This window comes from Marmota marmota, unplaced genomic scaffold (assembly GCF_001458135.2).
Source record: "Marmota marmota marmota unplaced genomic scaffold, marMar, whole genome shotgun sequence".
Taxonomy (NCBI): domain Eukaryota; kingdom Metazoa; phylum Chordata; class Mammalia; order Rodentia; family Sciuridae; genus Marmota; species Marmota marmota.
This window is the reverse complement of record NW_026000108.1, coordinates 51,971,550-51,993,533: the sequence shown is the minus strand read 5'-3', so window position 1 is coordinate 51,993,533 and position 21,984 is coordinate 51,971,550. Positions and strand designations below refer to the sequence as shown.

General features: G+C 33.2%; 1 protein-coding gene across 1 annotated transcript in view; it reads left to right on the top strand.

Annotated features, from left to right (window-relative positions):
* The window catches only part of LOC107138985 (transmembrane protease serine 11G-like), a gene marked incomplete at its 5' end in the record, with an annotated part of 33,067 nt that extends 12,297 nt beyond the window's left edge, over positions 1–20,770 (top strand). Inside the window, 5 exons of the mRNA XM_015481779.2 lie at positions 7,455–7,493; positions 8,377–8,548; positions 15,241–15,500; positions 18,095–18,237; positions 20,157–20,770. Coding sequence (XP_015337265.2) covers positions 7,455–7,493; positions 8,377–8,548; positions 15,241–15,500; positions 18,095–18,237; positions 20,157–20,318 — 776 coding nt within the window. The remainder of the gene's footprint in view (positions 1–7,454; positions 7,494–8,376; positions 8,549–15,240; positions 15,501–18,094; positions 18,238–20,156) is intronic.
* Between the last annotated feature and the right edge of the window lie 1,214 nt (positions 20,771–21,984).

Genomic DNA, 21,984 nt, shown 5'->3' with positions numbered 1-21,984 from the left:
CTAGTGTCTGTTGTGCTCCGCTGCCTTTCCCATCCTCCACCCTCCCCCCTCCCCTCCCCTCCTCTCTCTCTACCTCCTCCACTGTATAACCCTGAGGGTCTCCTTCCATTACCATGCAATTTCCCTTCTCTCTCCCTTTCCCTCCCACCTCTCATCCCTGTTAAATGTTAATCTTCTTCTCCTGCTCTTCGTCCCTACTTTGATATAAGGAGAGTAAGTAAGATCATGTATCTATTTTTAACAATCTTGATTCTGGGAAGTTAGAGAACTGATTAACTTGTCTTTGAAAGATAAGTGAAGAGATAAAACACATACATGGGCCCACAAATGGATATTATAAGAGTTATCTGGATACAAAGCTCAACACAAAAGAAACAATATAGAAATGTATTAAGCTAAATCATTTAAAATGTTTTTATAAGATTATAATAAAGAATGAGGGTCAGTTTGAGTTTAGTTTTCTGAGGTAATATAACGTAGATTACAGAAACAGTTGTCTGTATCTTTGGAGAAACACTGCAGATTAAACATAATTAATTTTAACTTTAAAATAAAGTTAAGACTTTATTTTAACATTTATTATATGTGAACATTTATTTTCATTTTGTAGAAGTTAGAATTCACCCCAGTGGTTCCAAGTGACTAAGTTAAAAAGAAGATCAACAAAAAAGAGAAAACAATTAGTTAAAGAGCAAATCAGCCAAAATTGTTAATTATTTTTTAAATCTGTATTTTGAGTTGTTGCTTTTGTTTTTTATAATCTTTCATGAAATTTTTGGATAATTATTTTATTGATCCTAAAATATATATTCATTTCTTTTCATCATTCAAGTGCACATAATATATTAGAAAAAAACACATAGAATTCATTTTAGGAAAAGCGAGAAGTGGTAATTTTGGGGTTGCTTTTAAAAATGACTATATTTTTACAGAAGTTTCTAGTTTACACCATAATCAAAAGAAAAATAGATTGTACGGAGATAGTGGTCATAAAAACTTCATTTTATGTCAACTATGTTTGTTCTATGTCATATAATGTTTAAGCTCTTCCTCTAAATCTATCAGAATCACTTCAGATACAAACATCAAAAATCTAAATATAAAATAATATTTGGTATTACTTTTATTCAAAATACCATAATCTAAAAGTTTTTAAGTTTTTACAATAATACTGCTATTTGCAGTTTTCAGTCACTGACACTTTTACCTTCTAAATTTTGTATTTACCATATTTATAGCAGCTTTAACATTAGAGTAGGTTAACTAAAAACATTAATCTTTAATATTTCATTTGTCTCATTTTGTGGTTCTATTTCAAACAAAAATAGTGCTATTTTTCAGTTGGATTGGATACTTCATCCACTATTTATTTAAATTTTGTTAGGTAGGAAAATGAATATTTAGTAGAACTGAAAGAAATCCTAACAAATCAAAAAATTAAAACTAATATTCTAAATTACATACTAACTATCAAGAAAAAAAAATTCTCTTTTCAGATGTATGTATGTCTCAGTAATATTTTACCATTTTCCCCTTATTTTTTTCTTACTTTTTTCTTTTTTTGACCGCATACGCTTGAATTTCCTCTACAAATGACAATACTTTGGGAACATTTTCTATAAAAAGAGTAGGAAAATAATTCAGACTTTCTACTACTATGCTTAATTTCTTAAAGTTTTATTTGGAAATAATTATAGATTCACACGAAGTTACAAATTTACAGGAAAACCTCATTCCCTTGCACCCTTTCCCTTGTATACGTAGAGAAATCTGTAACACTGCATGTATATGCTAAATTTTTTGTGAGAATTTTTTATCTAAATTCAGGAGCAATGGTAAATTTTTTTCCTGTTTGTCTGATTTTGGTATCAGAGTAATACTGGGCTTCCCAAATGAGCTCGGAAAAAAATTTCTTCTTTGAATACTGTTGTAAAAATTCTCCTGTGAAAGTGGACCTTAAGATTCTTTTTATTACAAATGCAATTTCTTTACTAGTAGCAATATTAAGTTTATCTATACCATCTTTGCAAGTTTTAATAGTTTGTGATTTTTATTTATTTATTTATTTAGTACTGGGGTTAGAACTCAGGGGCACTCCATCACTGAGCCACATCCCCAGCCCTATTTTGTAATTTTATTTAGAGACAGAGTCTCACTGAGTTGCTTAGTGCCTCACCATTGCTGAGTCTGGCTTTGAACTCTCGATCCTCCTGCCTCGGCCTCCCAAACTGCTGGGATTGACAGTTTGTGATTTTAAAGCAATTTGTTCATCTGGACTTCTAAGCTATCTAACTTATGAAGTTACTTGTAGTATTTCTTAATTAATAATGAATATTATTTTCTCATTAAGCTCTTTTATCATATCCCCTCATTTTACTCTTGATATTGGTGATTTCAATCTTCTCTATTTCTTTGTCATTTTTCCCAGAGGTTTATAGATTTTCTTGAATTTTTTGTAACATGTTTTCTGTGTGTCATGATTTTTTTCTCTATTTTTTCTGTTTTCAGTTTCATTAAGATTTTTATCTGGATTGCTTTTTATCTTTATTATTTCCTTTCTCTTCTTTACTTTAGGTCTATTCTTTTATGTTGCTAGTTTTTTGAAATAGGAATTTAGAATATTAATATCAGTATTCATTTATAATGTATAAAACATTAAGTGTTATAAATTTCTCTCTCCAAACTGTTTTATCTGCATCCAACAATAATTGGCATGCTTTATTTTCAGATTCATTCTGTTCCCTGTAATTTTTATTTTCTTTGAGATTTCTTGTTGGACCAATGATCTATTTTGTAGTGTATTTTAATTTCCAAGCATTTGGAGATTTTCCGATTATTTTTATGGTTTTGATTCTCAGTTTGACTCCATTATGGACAGAGTAGATGATCTGTTCAGTACTTTCAAGTATGTTGAGGACTATGACTCAGGATATGTCTACTAGAAGAATATTCCCATGAGTGTTTTGAGTATATTCTTGCTATTGTTGTGCAAAGTATTTTTAAGTTCTATTAGATATTATTGATTGCTAATGTCATTAGTTCTATATCCTTGCAAATTTTCTGTGTAATAATTAATTAATTATTGAAATTGGGGTATAATGAAGTTCCTATCTATAATTGTGGATTTTTCTATATTTCTTTTCATCTCTTTCAGCTTTTGCTTCATTTATTTAGAAATTGTGTTGTGTAATTTACAAACATAGATTGCTACATATTCTTGGTGTATTTATCCTTCCATTGTTATATAAGTTCCCTATTTGTCCCTAGTAATTTCTTTGTTCTGAAGTTCAGAGCAAAGAAATATCAATATCAATAGCAAAATCAAAATCTAATATCAAAATCCAATATCAATATAGTTATTCCTGCTTTTTATGGATTATTGTTATACTGTTTTCTTTCTTTTCACATTCAGATATGTAGATATGTCTGAAATGAGTTTCTTGTAGATAGCACAGAGTTGAGTCATATTTTTCAATTCCTTTCTGCCAATCTGTCTCTTAATTGTAGTGTTTAAACTATTTACATATTAAAATGACTATGGATATGTTAAGGCTTAAATCTTTCACTTCATCATTTGTTTTCTGCTTGTACAGTATCTTGCTCCAGAGTTCCTCACTTTTTGCTTCCCTATGGGTAACTGGAACATTTTTTTTTTTTTTGCAGTTTCATTTTGATTTACTTATAGACTGCTGCAAGTGTCATCACATACACATGTAACTAACACAGCCTATAAGTATCAACATTGTACCACTTCAAATTAAATGTAAAAACTTCACTTCCATTTGGGTATCTTTACTCTCTCCACTTTTTAAATATACTTTTCCTAAGTATTTCGTCACCATACATCCAACACAACATCAGTTGTGTTTTGTTTGAACCATAAAATATGTTTAAAGAAATTCATGAAGTAAAAAATAGTCTTTTATGTTTATTTGTACATTTATTCATTCTGTGCCTTTCCTTTCTGAAAGTTTTAACCCTCTTTGGTTATAATTTGCTTTTCTGTTTGGACAGTTTTCTTAGCCATATTTAAGATAGATCTGTTAGAAACATATTACTTCAGTTTCTGTTTGCTCATCTAGGAATATATTTATTTCCTCTCCATTCTTTAAGGATATTTTCACGTGATATAGAACTTAGGGTTGATAGTTATTTCTTTTCAGAACTTGAAAAATACTATGCAATAATTTTGGCTTCCATGACTTCAGATGAGAAAACCACTGTCACTTAATATAATGTACCTTCATAGATAATGTATCATATTTCTGTTTTTAAGAATTTTTTCTTTGTCTTTAGTTTTTAGTAATTTAATTATAATGGATAATGAGATAAATTTCTTTGAATTTATCCTCTTTGGCATTTTCTCATCTTCTTGAATCTGTAAAGCTCTGTATTTCACCAAATTTGAAGAATTTTCAACCATTTTTTAAAAAATTACTATTTAAGTCCCATATTCTTCCTCCACTTTTTCTAGTTATCTGATTACATAACTCCTAGATTTTTTTATTATTATCCCACCTATCCCAGAAGTTTTGTTCATTTCACTCTGATTTATTTTTGCTCTGCTCTTCACACTGAGTACATTCTACTGACTTGATTTCAGGTTCACTGATTCTAGTCTCTATCATTTTCCCTATACTGTTGGCATAATCCACCAAACTGGTTATTACTGTTATTGTTGTTATCAGTATTATTATCATGGTTATTATATTTCTCAGTCCTATAATTTTCCATGGTTATTTATTACTTGTATTGCTTTGTTGATAGTTTCTATTTTCATTTGTTTCAAGATAATTTATACTTGATTTCTGAATGAATTTTTAGCAGTTCTTTAAAATCCATATCATATACTTCTAACATCTTATTTGACTCAAAATTAGCATTGGTAGTTATCTTATTCACATTATCCTTTTTCTGTTTTAGGGTATGGAAAGTAAATTTTTTATATCCTGAATATTTTAATTATTATTTTAGGAGACCCTTAATCCTATTTAATTCTTCCATTTTACCAGTCAATCTACTTAGGTGAGGAGTATAGATTCTTACTTACTTTTGTTATTTCAATGACAGTTCAGTTTTCAGATCTTTTCAGGGCTACCCTGTTATGCTGGGGCTTCCTCTCAATCACTGTTGTCAGTGCCATCTGTGAGAGTAGAATATGCTTTTCTTGGCTACCTGAATCAGTAGGCTTCCCTCTATAGAGGCTGAACTGGGCTTGAGTTTCCTTACACCAGTGGGTGGATGCAGGTATCTGCTGACACTGTCTCTGTGGGTACTTCAGTTTGCCTGCCAGTGGCTTGGTTTTAACATAGGATTGGAATGGTGAAGGTTTTGATTACTGTTTCTAGAAGAATTAACTACAGGCTTAAATTGTAACGTAAGATCTCTGTTGTCTTTACCTCTTCCCATTATTTTGGATAGAGAGAATAGAGTACTCTCGGGATATTTTATCTATGCTTGTTAATAATGACAGATTGTAGGCCTTTCTGGTCCCCAGTCTAGGCTATATTTAAAACAAAAAGAAAACCAAAAAATTCCACCATTTGTCCTTCCTCAAATTTTGAAGACTTTAACTATACTTTGTTTTTCTAGCTTATTGCTATCTAACAAAGAATTTTCAGAATATAGTTGTCTCTCAGTAGCAATTCCCTTATATAAAGTGGCTTAGTGTTTGCATATAACCTACCCAATCCTCAAATGTATTTTAACTCATATCTAGATTACTTATAATACCTAATACACAGCAAATACTGTGCAAATACTTGTTATACTGTATTATTTAGGTAAGGATGACAGGAAACAACATATATGTTGTAATATACAACTTTTTCAAATATTTTTGATCCAAAGTTGGTTGAATTTACAGATACACAACCCACAAATATAGAATGCCAATGGCAATTATATTTATAGAAAAGTAGGGAAAAGTTGGTTTATACAATCTTATTCTAGAACTGAAGCTGTTCAATTTTTCATTCTGAAAGAGGTGTACATCTACTATATAATGTTCATACATAAGATGTAGCCCTTTCATAGAAGTTGATCAAAAATTTCTGAATGCACAGCAATGAATTTAGGGTTAAATTAAAATTATTTGTGAACTAACCATAACCCCACCGCTCTAGTGCATAGGGCTCAGTAAATTAGTAGTTGTTATTATTGTTCATTTTTTCACTTAGCAAGTATGTATTGGAAGTCTATTTGATACAGGAACAGAAGTCTCTGTCCTCATACAACTAATATTCTAATTGCAGTAAGAAAGATAATGACCAAAAAAGTAATTAAATAAACAAGGTAATATCAAACACTGAAACCCCATGCAGAGAGCAGAAAATAGGAGACTATGTTAGATTTGGTTGTCATGGAAAGTCTCTCTGAGGGATTTTTAAGTTGTAATATGATTGACAACCATAAAAAGACCAAGGGAAAACATTTCTGATGAAGGGGTCATCATGAAGAAAAACTGAAGGTAATGACAACCTCCACACAGTCAAGAAACAGAAATGCCAAGGTGGCCACTGAGTAATGGCTCAGAGCAAGGGCTATTCAGAATGACATCAAGAACATAAATGGTGACCATGTCACATAGTCTAGGAAGGAAGGCTGTGTTTATTCTAAAGGCTAGGGAAGCTATTAGGGAATTGTTACTATTGTTGGCAAAATCTAACTCCAAGATTTACTCAAACTCCCTAAGCATAGTCCTTTCAGATGATCTTAATGTTCCTCTTTAGAGTCTGACCTATATTAAAGACTTATTCCTTTGCAGGCTTACCAAAAGTCTAGCCCAGCTTTCATCTTAACACAGTATGGGTCTGAATTCTCATTATACTGGGCGGCATAAGGAACAATAAAAGTAACTTGGGGAAACAGTCACAGATTGTATTCTTTCTCTGTTTTACTTTATGAACAATAAGACTAACAAGGTAACATGTTTTGAGGATTTATTAGTATACTGGTGGATTTGGATTCCATAGGGAGCACACAATACCTTTATTTTGCTTCTTTGGACCAAACTTAGATATCAGGCTTCAAGGCTGCCTTAAATAGCTTTACTATAACCCAACCATGCAAATGAAGATAGAAAGAAATGGTCTCTAGATATATAAGAGTAAGCATGGGACATTGGTCTTACACCTTGTTTAACTTCTGTTTTTATAAATTAGTATGGTGTTAATTAAGTCAATGGAATTCTCCTTCATGAAAAACAATATCCTACTCTATGCCCATGATTTTATAGTCATGAGCCAGGATGTTCCTAGAGTCCACATGTGTCAGAAGAATTTAATTTACACGTAGGTCACTTGTTTGGGTAGAATTTTATTCTACTAAATTTAAATTAAGAATTTCCTGACTAATGCAGTTCTTCCCAGTCAGCAAAAATCATGTTAAGTATGCATAGTGTTTTAAATTAAAACAGTTCCATCACCAAGCAATGAATTTGGTTTTTTTTCCAGAAATGAATGGAGCACAAGCAGAACATATTCTGAACAGTTGTAAGTTCAAAAATATCATGGAGATTTTTATAAATCAAAGAATAAAGCACAACATTCTTAGCCTTTCTGTATTTCCATGTTTACAGTTTCTCAAATGCATATATTATCTCTAAATTGTTATGTAATTTGATTATATTCAAGGGAAACAATTACTACTAATAGTTTGGGAATTGTTCTTTGACAATATTTTCTCTTCTCCCAAGAAAATTTCACTGATGACTTCTTTAACAATTTCCTTGTATTTTTTTCTTTTTTTAATAATATATTTTCAACCTTTCTTTTTTTATTCTTTTTTTTTTGTTTATTTATTTTTATGTGGTGTTGAGGATCGAACCCAGTGTCTCACACATGCAAGGCAAGCACTCTATTGCTGAGCTACAACCCCAGCCCCAATTTTCTTGTATTTTTTCATATTTATTTTTATTTGGCTCCCTTTCTTAGAGTAGAAATTTTTTCTTAACGTTAAATTATATCCACCAACTTTAATATAGAAGCTTAAATTTATGCTATAGTAGTGTATTTTAAAGTATTTCAAGAGCACAATTGTTTTTCTGCAATAAATAACACTCAAATATATTCAATATCACTGAGATAAATTGTTACACATTGAGAACATGATCCAGGAAAATATGAAAAAAAATTTTAAAGGAAATTGCTTTAAAAACATAAAATCTGGTATTAAGTAATTATTAAAATGTTATTAATTATTCAAAATAGGAACATCCCACTTTCAATGTAAATAGTTATTATTATATGTAATGTTAATGTCAATGAAATTTTTAAGGAAAGTCCCATCTAAAAATGTTTCTAACTTTAATTATGTACCAAACATACCTAGACACGTCTATAACTCTGGAATTAAACATCTTTTTCCTTCTGACAGGTTGTGGTTTAGGGAAGGAGTACCCACCCATGGAAAGAATTGCTAATGGCCAAGTAGCAAATAAAGCTGACTGGCCATGGCAAGCCAGCCTGCAGATAGATGGGGGCCATTTCTGCGGAGCATCTTTGATCAGCGAAGAGTGGCTACTGACAGCTGCTCACTGTTTTGAACTGTAAGTCCTCAATCCATACCACAGGATCGCCAAGTTCAGCTCTTTTTCTCATTTCCAAAGCCAGTAATTCTTATCTTCTTTTCATTTCCTTCATGAACACCCAGAACCTCCCAATGGCACTTATGATTGCCCACAGGCTTGCAAAGAGTGGCGATTACTAAGGAGTAGCAGAAAATTTATAGACAATCTTCAGCTCCATCCAAAAATACATTCTCTAGTGATCTCAATTTTAACAAGAAACAAGCCAACACTGGAAAAAATTAAACACTTTCACTAGTTTTCCTGAGATATACTATAGATATTTTAAAGCTCTGTTAATAGTATTTATATCTGATTAACCCAAAAGAACATCTTTATGTTTTTAATTTATTTTTTTTCCTTTAATTTTTATTGTTGGTTGTTCAAAACATTACATAGTTCTTGATATATCATATTTCACACTTTGATTCAAGTGGATTATGAACTCCCATTTTTACCCCATATACAGATTGCAGAATCACATCAGTTACACATCCACTGATTTACATATTGCCATACTAGTGTCTGTTGTATTCTGCTGCCTTTCCTATCCTCTACTATCCCCCATCCCCTCCCCTCCCATCTTATCTCTCTACCCCATCTACTGTAATTAATTTCTCCCCCTTGTTTTTTTCCCCCTTTCCCCTCACTTCCTCTTGTATGTAATTTTGTATAACCATGAGGGTCTCCTTCCATTTCCATGCAATTTCCCTTCTCTTTCCTTTTCCCTCCCACCTCTCACCCCTGTTTAATATTAATCTTCTTCTCATGCTCTTCCTCCCAACTCTGTTCTTAGTTACTCTCCTTATACCAAAGAAAACATTTGGCATTTGTTTTTTAGGGATTGGCTAGCTTCACTTAGCATAATCTGCTCTAATGCCATCCATTTCCCTGCAAATTCTATGATTTTGTCATTTTTTAATGCAGAGTAATACTCCATTGTGTATAAATGCCACATTTTTTTTATCCATTCGTCTATTGAAGGGCATCTAGGTTGGTTCCACAGTCTTGCTATTGTGAATTGTGCTGCTATGAACATCGATGTAGCAGTGTCCCTGTAGCATGCTCTTTTTAGGTCTTTAGGGAATAGACCAAGAAGGGGAATAGCTGGGTCAAATGGTGGCTCCATTCCCAGCTTTCCAAGAAATCTCCATACTGCTTTCCAAATTGGCTGCACCAATTTGCAGTCCCACCAGCAATGTACAAGTGTACCCTTTTCCCCACATCCTCGCCAGCACTTGTTGTTGTTTGACTTCATAATGGCTGCCAATCTTACTGGAGTGAGATGGTATCTTAGGGTGGTTTTGATTTGCATTTCTCTGACAGCTAGAGATGGTGAGCATTTTTTCATGTACTTGTTGATTGACTGTATGTCCTCCTCTGAGAAGTGTCTGTTCAGGTCCTTGGCCCATTTGTTGATTGGGTTGTTTGTTCTCTTATTGTCTAATTTTTTGAGTTCTTTGTATACTCTGGATATTAGGGCTCTATCTGAAGTGTGAGGAGTAAAGATTTGTTCCCAGGGTGTAGGCTCCCTATTTACCTCTCTTATTGTTTCTTTTGCTGAGAAAAAACTTTTTAGTTTGAGTAAGTCCCATTTGTTGATTCTAGTTATTAACTTTTGTGCTATGGGTGTCCTATTGAGGAATTTGGAGCCCGACCCCACAGTATGTAGATCGTAGCCAACTTTTTCTTCTATCAGACGGCGTGTCTCTGATTTGATATCAAGCTCCTTGATCCATTTTGAATTCACTTTTGTGCATGGCGAGAGAAAGGGATTCAGTTTCATTTTGTTGCATATGGATTTCCAGTTTTCCCAGCACCATTTGTTGAAGATGCTATCCTTCCTCCATTGCATGCTTTTAGCCCCTTTATCAAATATAAGATAGTTGTAGTTTTGTGGATTGGTTTCTGTGTCCTCTATTCTGTACCATTGGTCCACCCGCCTGTTTTGGTACCAGTACCATGCTGTTTTTGTTACTATTGCTCTGTAGTATAGTTTGAAGTCTGGTATCGCTATACCGCCTGATTCACACTTCCTGCTTAGCATTGTTTTTGCTATTCTGGGTCTTTTATTTTTCCATATGAATTTCATGATTGCTTTCTCTATTTCTACAAGAAATGCCGTTGGGATTTTGATTGGCATTGCATTAAACCTATAGAGAACTTTTGGTAATATCGCCATTTTGATGATGTTAGTTCTGCCTATCCATGAACAGGGTATATTTTTCCATCTTCTAAGATCTTCTTCTATTTCTCTCTTTAGGGTTCTGTAGTTTTCATTGTATAAGTCTTTCACCTCTTTTGTTAGGTTGATTCCCAAGTATTTTATTTTTTTTGAAGATATTGTGAATGGAGTGGTTGTCCTCATTTCCATTTCAGAGGATTTGTCGCTGATATACAGGAATGCCTTTGATTTATGCGTGTTGATTTTATATCCTGCCACTTTGCTGAATTCATTTATTAGCTCTAATAGTTTCTTTGTAGAGCCTTTTGGGTCTGCTAGGTATAGAATCATATCATCTGCAAATAGTGATAATTTAAGTTCTTCTTTTCCTATTTTGATGCCTTTAATTTCTTTCGTCTGTCTAATTGCTCTGGCCAGTGTTTCGAGAACTATGTTGAACAGAAGTGGAGAGAGAGGGCATCCCTGTCTTGTTCCAGATTTTAGAGGGAATGCCTTCAGTTTTTCTCCATTCAGAATGATGCTAGCCTGAGGCTTAGCATAGATTGCTTTTACAATATTGAGGTATGTTCCTGTTATCCCTAGTTTTTCTAGAGTTTTGAACATAAAGGGATGCTGTACTTTGTCGAATGCTTTTTCCGCATCTATCGAGATGATCATATGGTTCTTATTTTTAAGTCTATTGATGTGGTGAATAACATTTATTGATTTCCGTATATTGAACCAGCCTTGCATCCCAGGGATGAATCCTACTTGATCATGGTGCACAATTTTTTTGATATGTTTTTGTATCCGATTCGCCAGAATTTTATTGAGGATTTTTGCATCTAGGTTCATTAGAGATATTGGTCTGTAGTTTTCTTTCTTTGAAGTGTCTTTGTCTGGTTTAGGTATCAGGGTGATGTTGGCCTCATAGAATGAATTTGGAAGTTCTCCCTCCTTTTCTATTTCCTGAAGTAGCTTGAAAAGTATTGGTATTAGTTCTTCTTTAAAGGTTTTGTAAAATTCTGCTGTATACCCATCCGGTCCTGGGCTTTTCTTAGTTGGTAGTCTTTTGATGGTTTCTTCTATTTCCTCAATTGATATTGGTCTGTTTAGGTTGTCTATATCCTCCTGACTCAATCTGGGCAGATCATATGACTTAAGAAATTTATCTATGCCTTCACTATCTTCTAATTTATTGGAGTATAAGGATTCAAAATAGTTTTTGATTATCTTCTGTATTTCTGAAGTGTCTGTTGTGATATTGCCTTTTTCATCCCGTATGCTAGTAATTTGAGTTCTCTCTCTTCTTCTCTTCGCTAGCATGGCTAAGGGTCTGTCGATTTTGTTTATTTTTTCAAAGAACCAACTTTTAGTTTTGTCAATTTTTTCAATTGTTTCTTTTGTTTCGATTTCATTAATTTCAGCTCTGATTTTAATTATTTCTTGCCTTCTACTTCTTTTGCTGTTGTTTTGCTCTTCTTTTTCTAGGATTTTGAGATGAAGTATGAGATCATTTATTTGTTGGTTTTTTCTTTTTTTAAGGAATGAACTCCAAGCAATGAATTTTCCTCTTAGAACTGCTTTCAATGTGTCCCATAGATTCCGATATGTTGTGTCTGTGTTTTCATTTATCTCTAAGAATTTTTTAATTTCCTCCTTGATGTCTTCTATAACCCATTGATCATTCAGTAACCTATTGTTCATTCTCCAAGTGATGTATGCTTTTTCCTTCCTTCTTTTATCGTTGATTTTCAGTTTCATTCCATTATGATCAGATAAGATGCATGGTATTATCTCTACTCCTTTATATTGTCTAAGAGTTGCCCTGTGACATAATATATGATCTATTTTTGAGAAGGATCCATGTGCTGCTGAGAAAAAAGTGTAACTGCTTGATGTTGGGTGGTATACTCTATATATGTCAATTAGGTCTAGGTTATTAATAGTGTTATTGAGTTCTATAGTTTCCTTATTCAACTTTTGTTTGGAAGATCTGTCCAGTGGCGAGAGAGGTGTGTTGAAGTCTCCCATGATTATGGTATGGTGGTCTATTAGACTCTTGAACTTGAGAAGAGTTTGTTTGACGAACATAGCTGCACCATTGTTTGGGGCATAAATATTTATGATTGTTATGTCTTGTTGGTGTATGGTTCCCTTAAGCAGTATGTAGTGTCCCTCTTTATCCCTTTTGATTAACTTTGGCTTGAAATCTATTTTATTTGATATGAGTATGGACACTCCTGCTTGTTTCCGAAGTCCATATGAGTGATATGATTTTTCCCAACCTTTCACCTTCAGCCTATGTATGTCTTTTCCTATCAAATGCGTCTCCTGTAGGCAGCATATTGTTGGGTCTTGTTTTGTGATCCATTCTACTAGCCTGTGTCTCTTAATTGGTGAGTTTAAGCCATTAACATTTAGGGTTATTATTGAGATATGGGTTGTTCTTCCAGCCATATTTGTTTATTTCTGTTACTAAACATGGTTTGTTTTCCTCTTTGATTATTTCCCCCCCCTTTACTGTCCTACCTCCCACTGTTGGTTTTCATTGTTATTTTCCATTTCCTCTTCCTGTAATGTTTTGCCGAGGATGTTTTGAAGAGATGGTTTTCTAGCTGCAAATTCTTTTAACTTTTGTTTATCGTGGAAGGTTTTAATTTCATCTTCCATCCTGAAGCTTAATTTCGCTGGATACACAATTCTTGGTTGGAACCCATTTTCTTTCAGTGTTTGAAATATGTTATTCCAGGATCTTCTAGCTTTCAGAGTCTGTGTTGAAAGATCAGCTGTTATCCTGATTGGCTTACCCCTAAATGTAATCTGCTTCCTTTCTCTTGTAGCTTTTAAAATTCTCTCCTTATTCTGTATGTTGGGCATCTTCATTATAATGTGTCTAGGTGTGGATCTCTTATGATTTTGCACATTCGGCGTCCTGTAGGCTTCTAGGATTTGGGATTCTGTCTCATTCTTCAAGTCTGGGAAGTTTTCTCGTATTATTTCATTGAATAGATTGCTCATTCCTTTGGTTTGGAGCTCTGTACCTTCCTGTATCCCAATGACTCTTAAGTTTGGTCTCTTAATGTTATCCCATATTTCTTGGATGTTCTGCTCATGGTTTCTTAACAGTCTTGCTGAGCTGTCTATGTTCTTTTCCAGTTGAAATACTTTGTCTTCATTGTCTGATGTTCTATCTTCTAAGTGTTCTACTCTGCTGGTAGTATTCTCCATTGAGTTTTTAAGTTGGTTTATTGCTTCCTGCATTTCTAGGATTTCTGTTTGTTTGTTTTTTATAACCTCTATCTCCCTGTATAGTTGATCCTTTGCTTCCTGGATTTGTTTGCGTAATTCATTGTCGAAGTGATCTTTCATTGTCTGATTTTGCTGTTTAATGTCTTCCTTGATACTCCAGATCATCTGAAGCATGTATATCCTGAATTCTTTATCTGACATTCCATCTGCTGCAGATATTACCTCTTCTAACGTTGCGTTGACCTGCATTGCTTGTGGTCCTTTCTTTCCTTGTCTTTTCATACTGTTCGCGTTTCTTTCTGCTTGGTGAAACTGTTGTGTTATTGAATTTTCCCCCTATATATTTATATTGCTCTCGTATGGTTGCAAAGTCTCCCTCGCAGGCGCGGGCAGTGGCTCTGCCCCTCCTCCAATTGGGGCAATGTGCCTACCATGCTGGCTGGCCGCTGGGCCTGTTCTGCCGGTCGGTAGCAGGTCCGCCTACCTTGCAGGCGCGTGTGGCAGCTCTGCCCCTCCCCCAAACGGGGCGATGTGTCTACCATGCTGGCAGGTCGCTGGGCCTGTTCTGCCGGTGGGTCGCAGGTCCACCTACCTTCCAAATTAACATCTTTAGTGCTGTACTTTTACCCATGTATGCTTTTTGAAGTTTTAACATCTGAGACCATTGGAGATAATGAAGATATACAGTAACCATAGTGAAACTCACATAAATGGGATCATATTCTGGTTAAAATGCTAAATAGAAAGGGAGCAAGAGAAAACAATACATAACATATATATCTCTAAGATATCTTTCTCAGCCCGACTCAGTTTTTTCCTCCTCTTTCTCTCCATAGCTGTGCATATATTTATATAGCTATACAAGGATACATGAGTACATGTTTGTGTATGTGAAAATATGTAGGCAAATATGTCTCCTATTTATTTATTTATATTTTCTTCAATTAATCAGTATTATTTCATAATCAAAATGGCAAAATATGTTTTTTCCTTTAAAAAATACAAACTCCCCTCAAACTCTTGCTCAGGGAGTAATTTAAGCTACCTGAGAATGAGGACTGTTGAAATAATCCGCTAGTTGAAAGTAAAGCTGTTCTAGGAGAGAAGCCTCAAATAAGAAGGTGAGAAGGTTCCACTCAACCATTACATTCGAAAATGTGCCCTTTTTTCACACTAGTGCCCCATGCCATCCAGAGTCCAGGCAACTCTAGACTATATCATAAGTGAACACACTGTGTTCCTTTTAATCTATGATCAGTTACAAAAACCCCAAACTATGGACGGCAAGTTTTGGAACAACCCTGAACCCTCCACTGATGAGAAGACAGGTGCAGTCAATCATTGTTCACGAAAACTACGCTGCCCACAAGCGTGATGATGACATCGCTGTGGTGAAGCTCTCCACCCCAGTCCTATTTTCTGAAGATGTGCACAGAGTCTGTCTCCCAAATGCTACGTTTGAAGTCTTGCCTAAGAGTAAAGTGTTTGTCACTGGATGGGGAGCATTAAAGGCAAATGGTGAGTATCTCAGTAAAAACAACAAAGCAAAAAATACAAAGTTGGACCTAACTTCCTTTTTCATAAATATATGAAATAAAGCATAAAATCAAAATATCAAAACACCTCATGTCAAATACACCAAAATCGAAACAATTAAAACAGATATGATGGATTTTGAAAACTTCATTACTATTAGTAAAACACAATACCTATATTTATTGTCATTTTTACACACTATTTTGGAAACATGTTGGAACCATCTTTTCAAAATGAACAAAGCATATCTTCTCACATAATGTTTTTCTTTATTTATCATCTTTCATATGTAAAGATTCTACCATGGCTGCATGATTCCTAAAGTATACAATTTGCAAGCACTGGTATGATAAACTTCAGTATCATGCAACTAAGCAGAAACAGCCCAAGCAAGGGATCTGAATTGTTGTTCTTTACCCAGCACAGAGTACTAAATGGGGTTCTTCTGACTCATGTACCTATACAGCTATTCTTGAGTATGAGACTTCATAATTTTACTTTATTATTAAAGTCTGAAACTACATTTTTATATTTTACTCCACTTAATGACAGACAATAAATTGCAAAAATAATCTTTTAAATCTTGATGAGTCTTCAGTTCCTATGTTTTTTAGCTGAATGTTTTCTTACCTATGGTTTATTCTGCCCTTAGATTACTGATTCTTATTCTAGGCTATTAATAAATTTGAATCTTATTTATGTACTACTCACAGCATAGCTTTGATCTACTAAATTTTTATCAGTTGAGTTTTATAGAAACTTACTTCCTTACAAATGCACTTAACAATTCTAAACTTCAATCCAGGCTGATACACTATTGTCATATCTTGAAGAGTTCTTTTCCTCATGTCTGAGGCATTTGCATTGTTCTATAGGAAATGTGATAAGAAGGAAGAGGAATTAAATCCTTTGAGTTTTAAAGCCATTTGAGTCACAGTAGAAATGGAAAACATCTACCACTTGAGTAGCACCATTACACTTTCTTTACATGTAAAATTAGTAACTCATCAATACAGAGTTATACTTTGGGAGTAATTTGATATTTCATTATGAATTCTTTAAAGTCCAATAGTATGCAGGTTAGTGTACCTATTTATTCTAATAAGTTGCATATTTTCAGATATAACATTATGAACTTGTAAGACAACAGACTAACGTTAACTGCATACATATACATATTTTATTATGGTTTCTTTCTGCATTTTAAAGCTGATATGGACTACTCAATTTTTTCTCTTCCCTCCTCAAAATTATTCAGTCTTTCTAGATAGAAATCTTCTTACTAGATAGTTTACAAAACTAAAATTTCTATTTTCTAGATAGTTTCTTCCTTGAGTAGTTGATAATATAGAATAACTTTTTATATTGTTAGGCACTTTAATTGAAATTTTTAAAGTTGAGATTTAAAAATTATAAGCATTTGCAATTTAAAACTAGCATCGTTGACAATTAGCTAAACTAAATATTGTTACACAAAAATTACAAGTAGTTGGAATGCAGTTGATTAAACCCTGGGGATATCTAAAATTTTTTAAATGCCATTACAGACAGCAAAATAGTACTAAATATTGCTGAAGCACTTACACAATAAATAGATCAGACTGTGTAAAAAACTGTACAAAGAGCAGTTTGTGATTAAATTCTCTCTCTAGGAGCATTTCAAGCAAAATCAGAGATGGAGAGAAGAGAAAATGTTCAATGACCCTTCCATGCTTAAAGATAATGACTGAGGTAAAAAATTTCACTAGACTCCAGATAATCTTTAAAGAATGTAGAGAAATGGAACTTAATTTTTCAGCAAGCCAGTCAATATTAGGAGCGTGTACTTGCAAGTTTCAAAACAGAGAATTGGATTTCTGTATTCAAAAGTTTCTTACAAAAACCCCAGAAATCTAGGTCAACTCTTAGAAGAGCTCTAACTTTCTAACTATCCATCATTAACACTGAAGTGCAGCTTCAAGACCATGAGAATTTTATTTACATTACCCTAATATCTTCAATTCATCATAATAACTTTCATTTATTGAGAACTGAATGTGGGTAAGTTACCACCATAACTGATTTTATGTATCATATTTTACTCCCACAAAAAACATGAGATAGGTATCATTTTATCCTGTCTACAGGTGAGTACAGAGATCCTTAATAACTTTTCCAAGGTCACATAGCTCTTAAATTGTGCAAATAGTGTTCAAACTTACATCTGCCAACTCTAAGACCAGGATTCTTAAGCATAGAATTGCCCTGACTCACTGCTCAAATTACTACTCAAATGAATCCCTCATCTTCTCCTTTGTCTTTGAATCTGTTTCAGAGATCTATCTTTATGTGAATTATTAATATAATTTTAAAATAGAAGGTATTAGGTAGGAAAGGAAAATATAATGGCTAAAACAATATGTATGCAACAAAATAATACTTTTGATATTATAATGAATTAACAAATGCGTAGTTAATTAATAAAACATGATCATTTCTTGTCTTAGAATTAGTAACTTGTTCTAGTATTTGTTCTGAAAAGCAAGTCAAGCTGTTTTCAGAGTAAATATAGTCTATTTACCTTTTTCCTCATTTAGGTCCCCTTTCAAATACACTGAGACAAGTTGAAGTAGAGATCATAAGTAATGATATATGTAATCAAGTTAAGGTGTATGGTGGTGCTGTATCATCAGGAATGATATGTGCTGGATTCTTGACAGGAAAACTCGATGCCTGTGAGGTAAGAATAGTCTCAAATCAAAAAAAAAAAGACTCTGTTGAATAAAGATGATCTTACTAACCACAGACCAATGTCACATCACACAATTCTATGATATTAACTTATGGAGGAGAGGAGAGTATAAAAAGAAGAGATGAAAGAATCATAAGACATATACCTTATTTAATACTTTACAGACCATGTAAAATAAAAAGTAATCAGTTGCAAAGTAGAGCTTTGATTAGAGAGAAGTAATACAAACAGATAGTAGAAACTAATCTAGAAAGCATATATTCAGTGTTTTAAGGCATGTTCATATCCAAGATTTAGGTATCTAATCACTACTAAAAGCAAGCTGCTGTGAGATGAGATCTGCAAATATCTCTATGGCCAATGAAGTTTTTACCTCATTGGTACCTAAATATTTGACCTTAAGTAATGTACATCCAGATAGAATTACATTATTTAGAAACCAATAAAAAATAATGTATTTATGTACATTTATTCCTTATAATGTGCTATCTCATTGATCATATCTAAAAACTAAAAGATGCACTTAGCATTTTCCCCAACAAAACATTAATTTTAGGCAATAAGCATAATTTAAGGAGAATGTCAAAATTTGTTATTTAAAGGACTAAACCCAAATAACTAAAATAATAAAGATTTTACCTACAGTATTTGAAACTGAGTACAACAATTTAGTGATTTTTTTTGAAGAATAACATCCCTTTGAGAATTTGAGTTATATGTGCACATTTCTTACATGCAAACATGCCACTATTGATCTGCTTTTGACTGTCATGTGAGGGTAATAAACATTCTTTCACTTATCCATTCAAAAAAATTTTGACTTGTAAGGCACTTGGAAGTTGTTGAAAGAAACAAACACCTTAGAAGAATCATAATGCATTTACAATCTAGCACACAAGTAACTTAAACAAAGGAAGAGATGTCAGAATTTGCCTAAATATACCAAAATACAGGGTATTATTAACACTCACTTTACTTCCCAAGAGAGAGAAACAACATGGTGGTCAAAAATAAAACTCAATTATGACTTAGAGAAGAAACATACACATGTATATGTATATACAGATGTTCTTTTTTTCATGAGTTCACTCTGCCTTGCTTTCTTTCACTATTAGCCCAGTAAAATAGCGAGGACCTAAATTAGGAAGTGGGCCTGAGGGAACTAAGAGTCAAGGGTTTTTTTTTCTGGTAGAACAGGATTTTCATACTCTATGCACCAGGGAAAAATGGGATGAAAACAGAAGGGACCGGACTAAAGACATAAGACTCTAGAACTCCTTGCCTGCTCAAACAGGATCATTTCTCTTATTTAAGAAATTTACAGTGGACTTTCATATGACAATTGTTTTGGATGAACTGGTCCATTGCTAAAAGACACACTTAACATCCTTTGACTAAACCCTGGTTTAAAGATAACACAGAGAAGTTCTCATGATTTAGATACTTTACACTGGTTCGTTAGGGGTAGAGATTCCACCTTAGTTTCAAGCAAAATCCTTTCAGTAATAAATAGTGCACATTTGATACAACATTCCAGACACCTTTATATTAACTAGTGTGATTAGAACAAAGTGAGACACTAATTCAAAAGTAAGAGATTATATTCCTAGCTAATAGAGTTTGGAGTGTCTTCATAGAGAAAGTGACATGTTAGTTGAATTTTTAGGTCATTGCTTATGAAAGAATTGCCTATCTAGATAGTTCTCGTTGTGGTTCCTATTTAGACAGAGAAAAAGGCATTAGCAAAACATTAAGAAATAGATTATCGTATTAATAGTAATGGGAAGTATAATAAAATTAGTTTCACATATTTCAGTCCAAATTATTGATTTTCTTTAGATGCCAATTGACTTTCATTTCTGGCACCCTTTCATTTATCACATTGACCATATTTTCTTCTTCTTCAGGGTGATTCTGGAGGACCTCTGGTTATTGCACAGGGTAGAAACATCTGGTATCTAATTGGAATAGTAAGCTGGGGAATAGACTGTGGAAAAGAAAACAAACCTGGACTTTATACCAGAGTGACTCATTATCGGGACTGGATTAAATCTAAAACCAACATCTAATATAACAACTAGCTCAACAACTAAACTGCAGTTGTCATATGTGGTCTCTAGCAACATGTATTCAGTGTGTGTTGTCTTGTGTATTATCATAAAGTTCAAGATGCAAATAAGTGTGGTCTGATGCCCTTCCCCTTAAAAATGAAGAAAGGATATTTTTCAAGTCACCTGAAGTGATTTGCTGACCATGAGTGCAGATCATACTGTTAGCTCCACAAAAATCTGCCATTCCTGAAAAGTCTCTGATTATCTCTTGCTCATCTTTCTTTTCCCACAATTCATTTTAGAGTAATCTGGCAGTTTAACCAGATAAGTACAAACTGACAAGGGATTCTCTACTTTTTTCTGACAGAGCATTCTTTCCTTCCCTGATGACTCCAAGTTTTTGTCTTCATCAAATAATCCTCAAAAAGAATCTCTTGATCCACTGACTAGACAAGATAATTTTAGCTGATGTTGACACAAATGAAAGAGGAAGCACTAGACCTGAAACTAAGACTTAATAATTGAGTTGGCACTGCTGTGAAACCATCCCCTTTTGCCCTTAGATGTGCATTTAACTTTTCTTTGAAACTTGGAAATAAATTGATATTTATATTTTCATTCAATGGTGCAAATTTTAAATTTTTTTAAATAAACTGAGGTATATCTTTAAGCACTGACTAAATCCTTGGATCAGAGAGCAGGAGAATAGTCACATACTGCCTTTCACCAGATTCTTCTCTAAACTATGTAAAAATACCTTTGGTGTTAAGTAATTAAAGGCAAATTTGCTTGGACTTTTCATTGATTGAAAATGTAAAGATGCAAGGATTTAATAAGAAGCAGCTATTTTCTGCTCTAAAAGGAAGATATGTTCCAATCCTTGTGTAAATTTAATTTTCACTTGTATTTCATTATCTCTTTTAAAAAAAACATGTATTTTTTTAGTTGTAGGTGGACACAATATCTTTATTTTATTTTTATTTAGTGCTGTGGATTGAACCCAGTGCCTCACACGAGATAGGTGAGCACTCTACCACTGAGCCACAACCCTGTCTCATTATCTCTTAATTCATTTTATTTAAATGGTTTTATTTTTATTTTTAAATAACTTCAGAACAATTAATAGGCCTGAAGATTTGGATGTAAATATAATTTGGATATTCATAACTTGCATGGGAAACCAAAATAAAGTTATATATTCATAAACAATTTGCTATGAGATTTTGGTAAAGACCTTATTGTATAGTATTTGAATTTAGTTTTAAAATGGCAGGCACATTTTGAAGAATTGTATTTACAGAAAATATTGAGATAATAAGAAAGCATTTTTGGAATAGCTTAATTTTATGATAAAATTATCATTTTCATATGTATTTAATTGCATATCTTATAGTATTGTACATGACTATAGACTAGTATTAAACAAAATTTAAACTTATTCTGTACATCTAAATCTTTATCCCCTCTTTTTATAATAATTTAGCTAATAATATAACTGTGGTCTAAGGTTTTCTTTGGGGTTTTATATTCAGTAAGAATCTCTCTTACCCCATGAAATATAATATTTCATATTATATTTTATATATGTTAGAATATATTTATGATAATAAACTCAAACTCATCCTCTCTGATCATCAATGTAATATATGTAGGGTTTCTCAGCCTTTGTGGTATTGTCATTTTG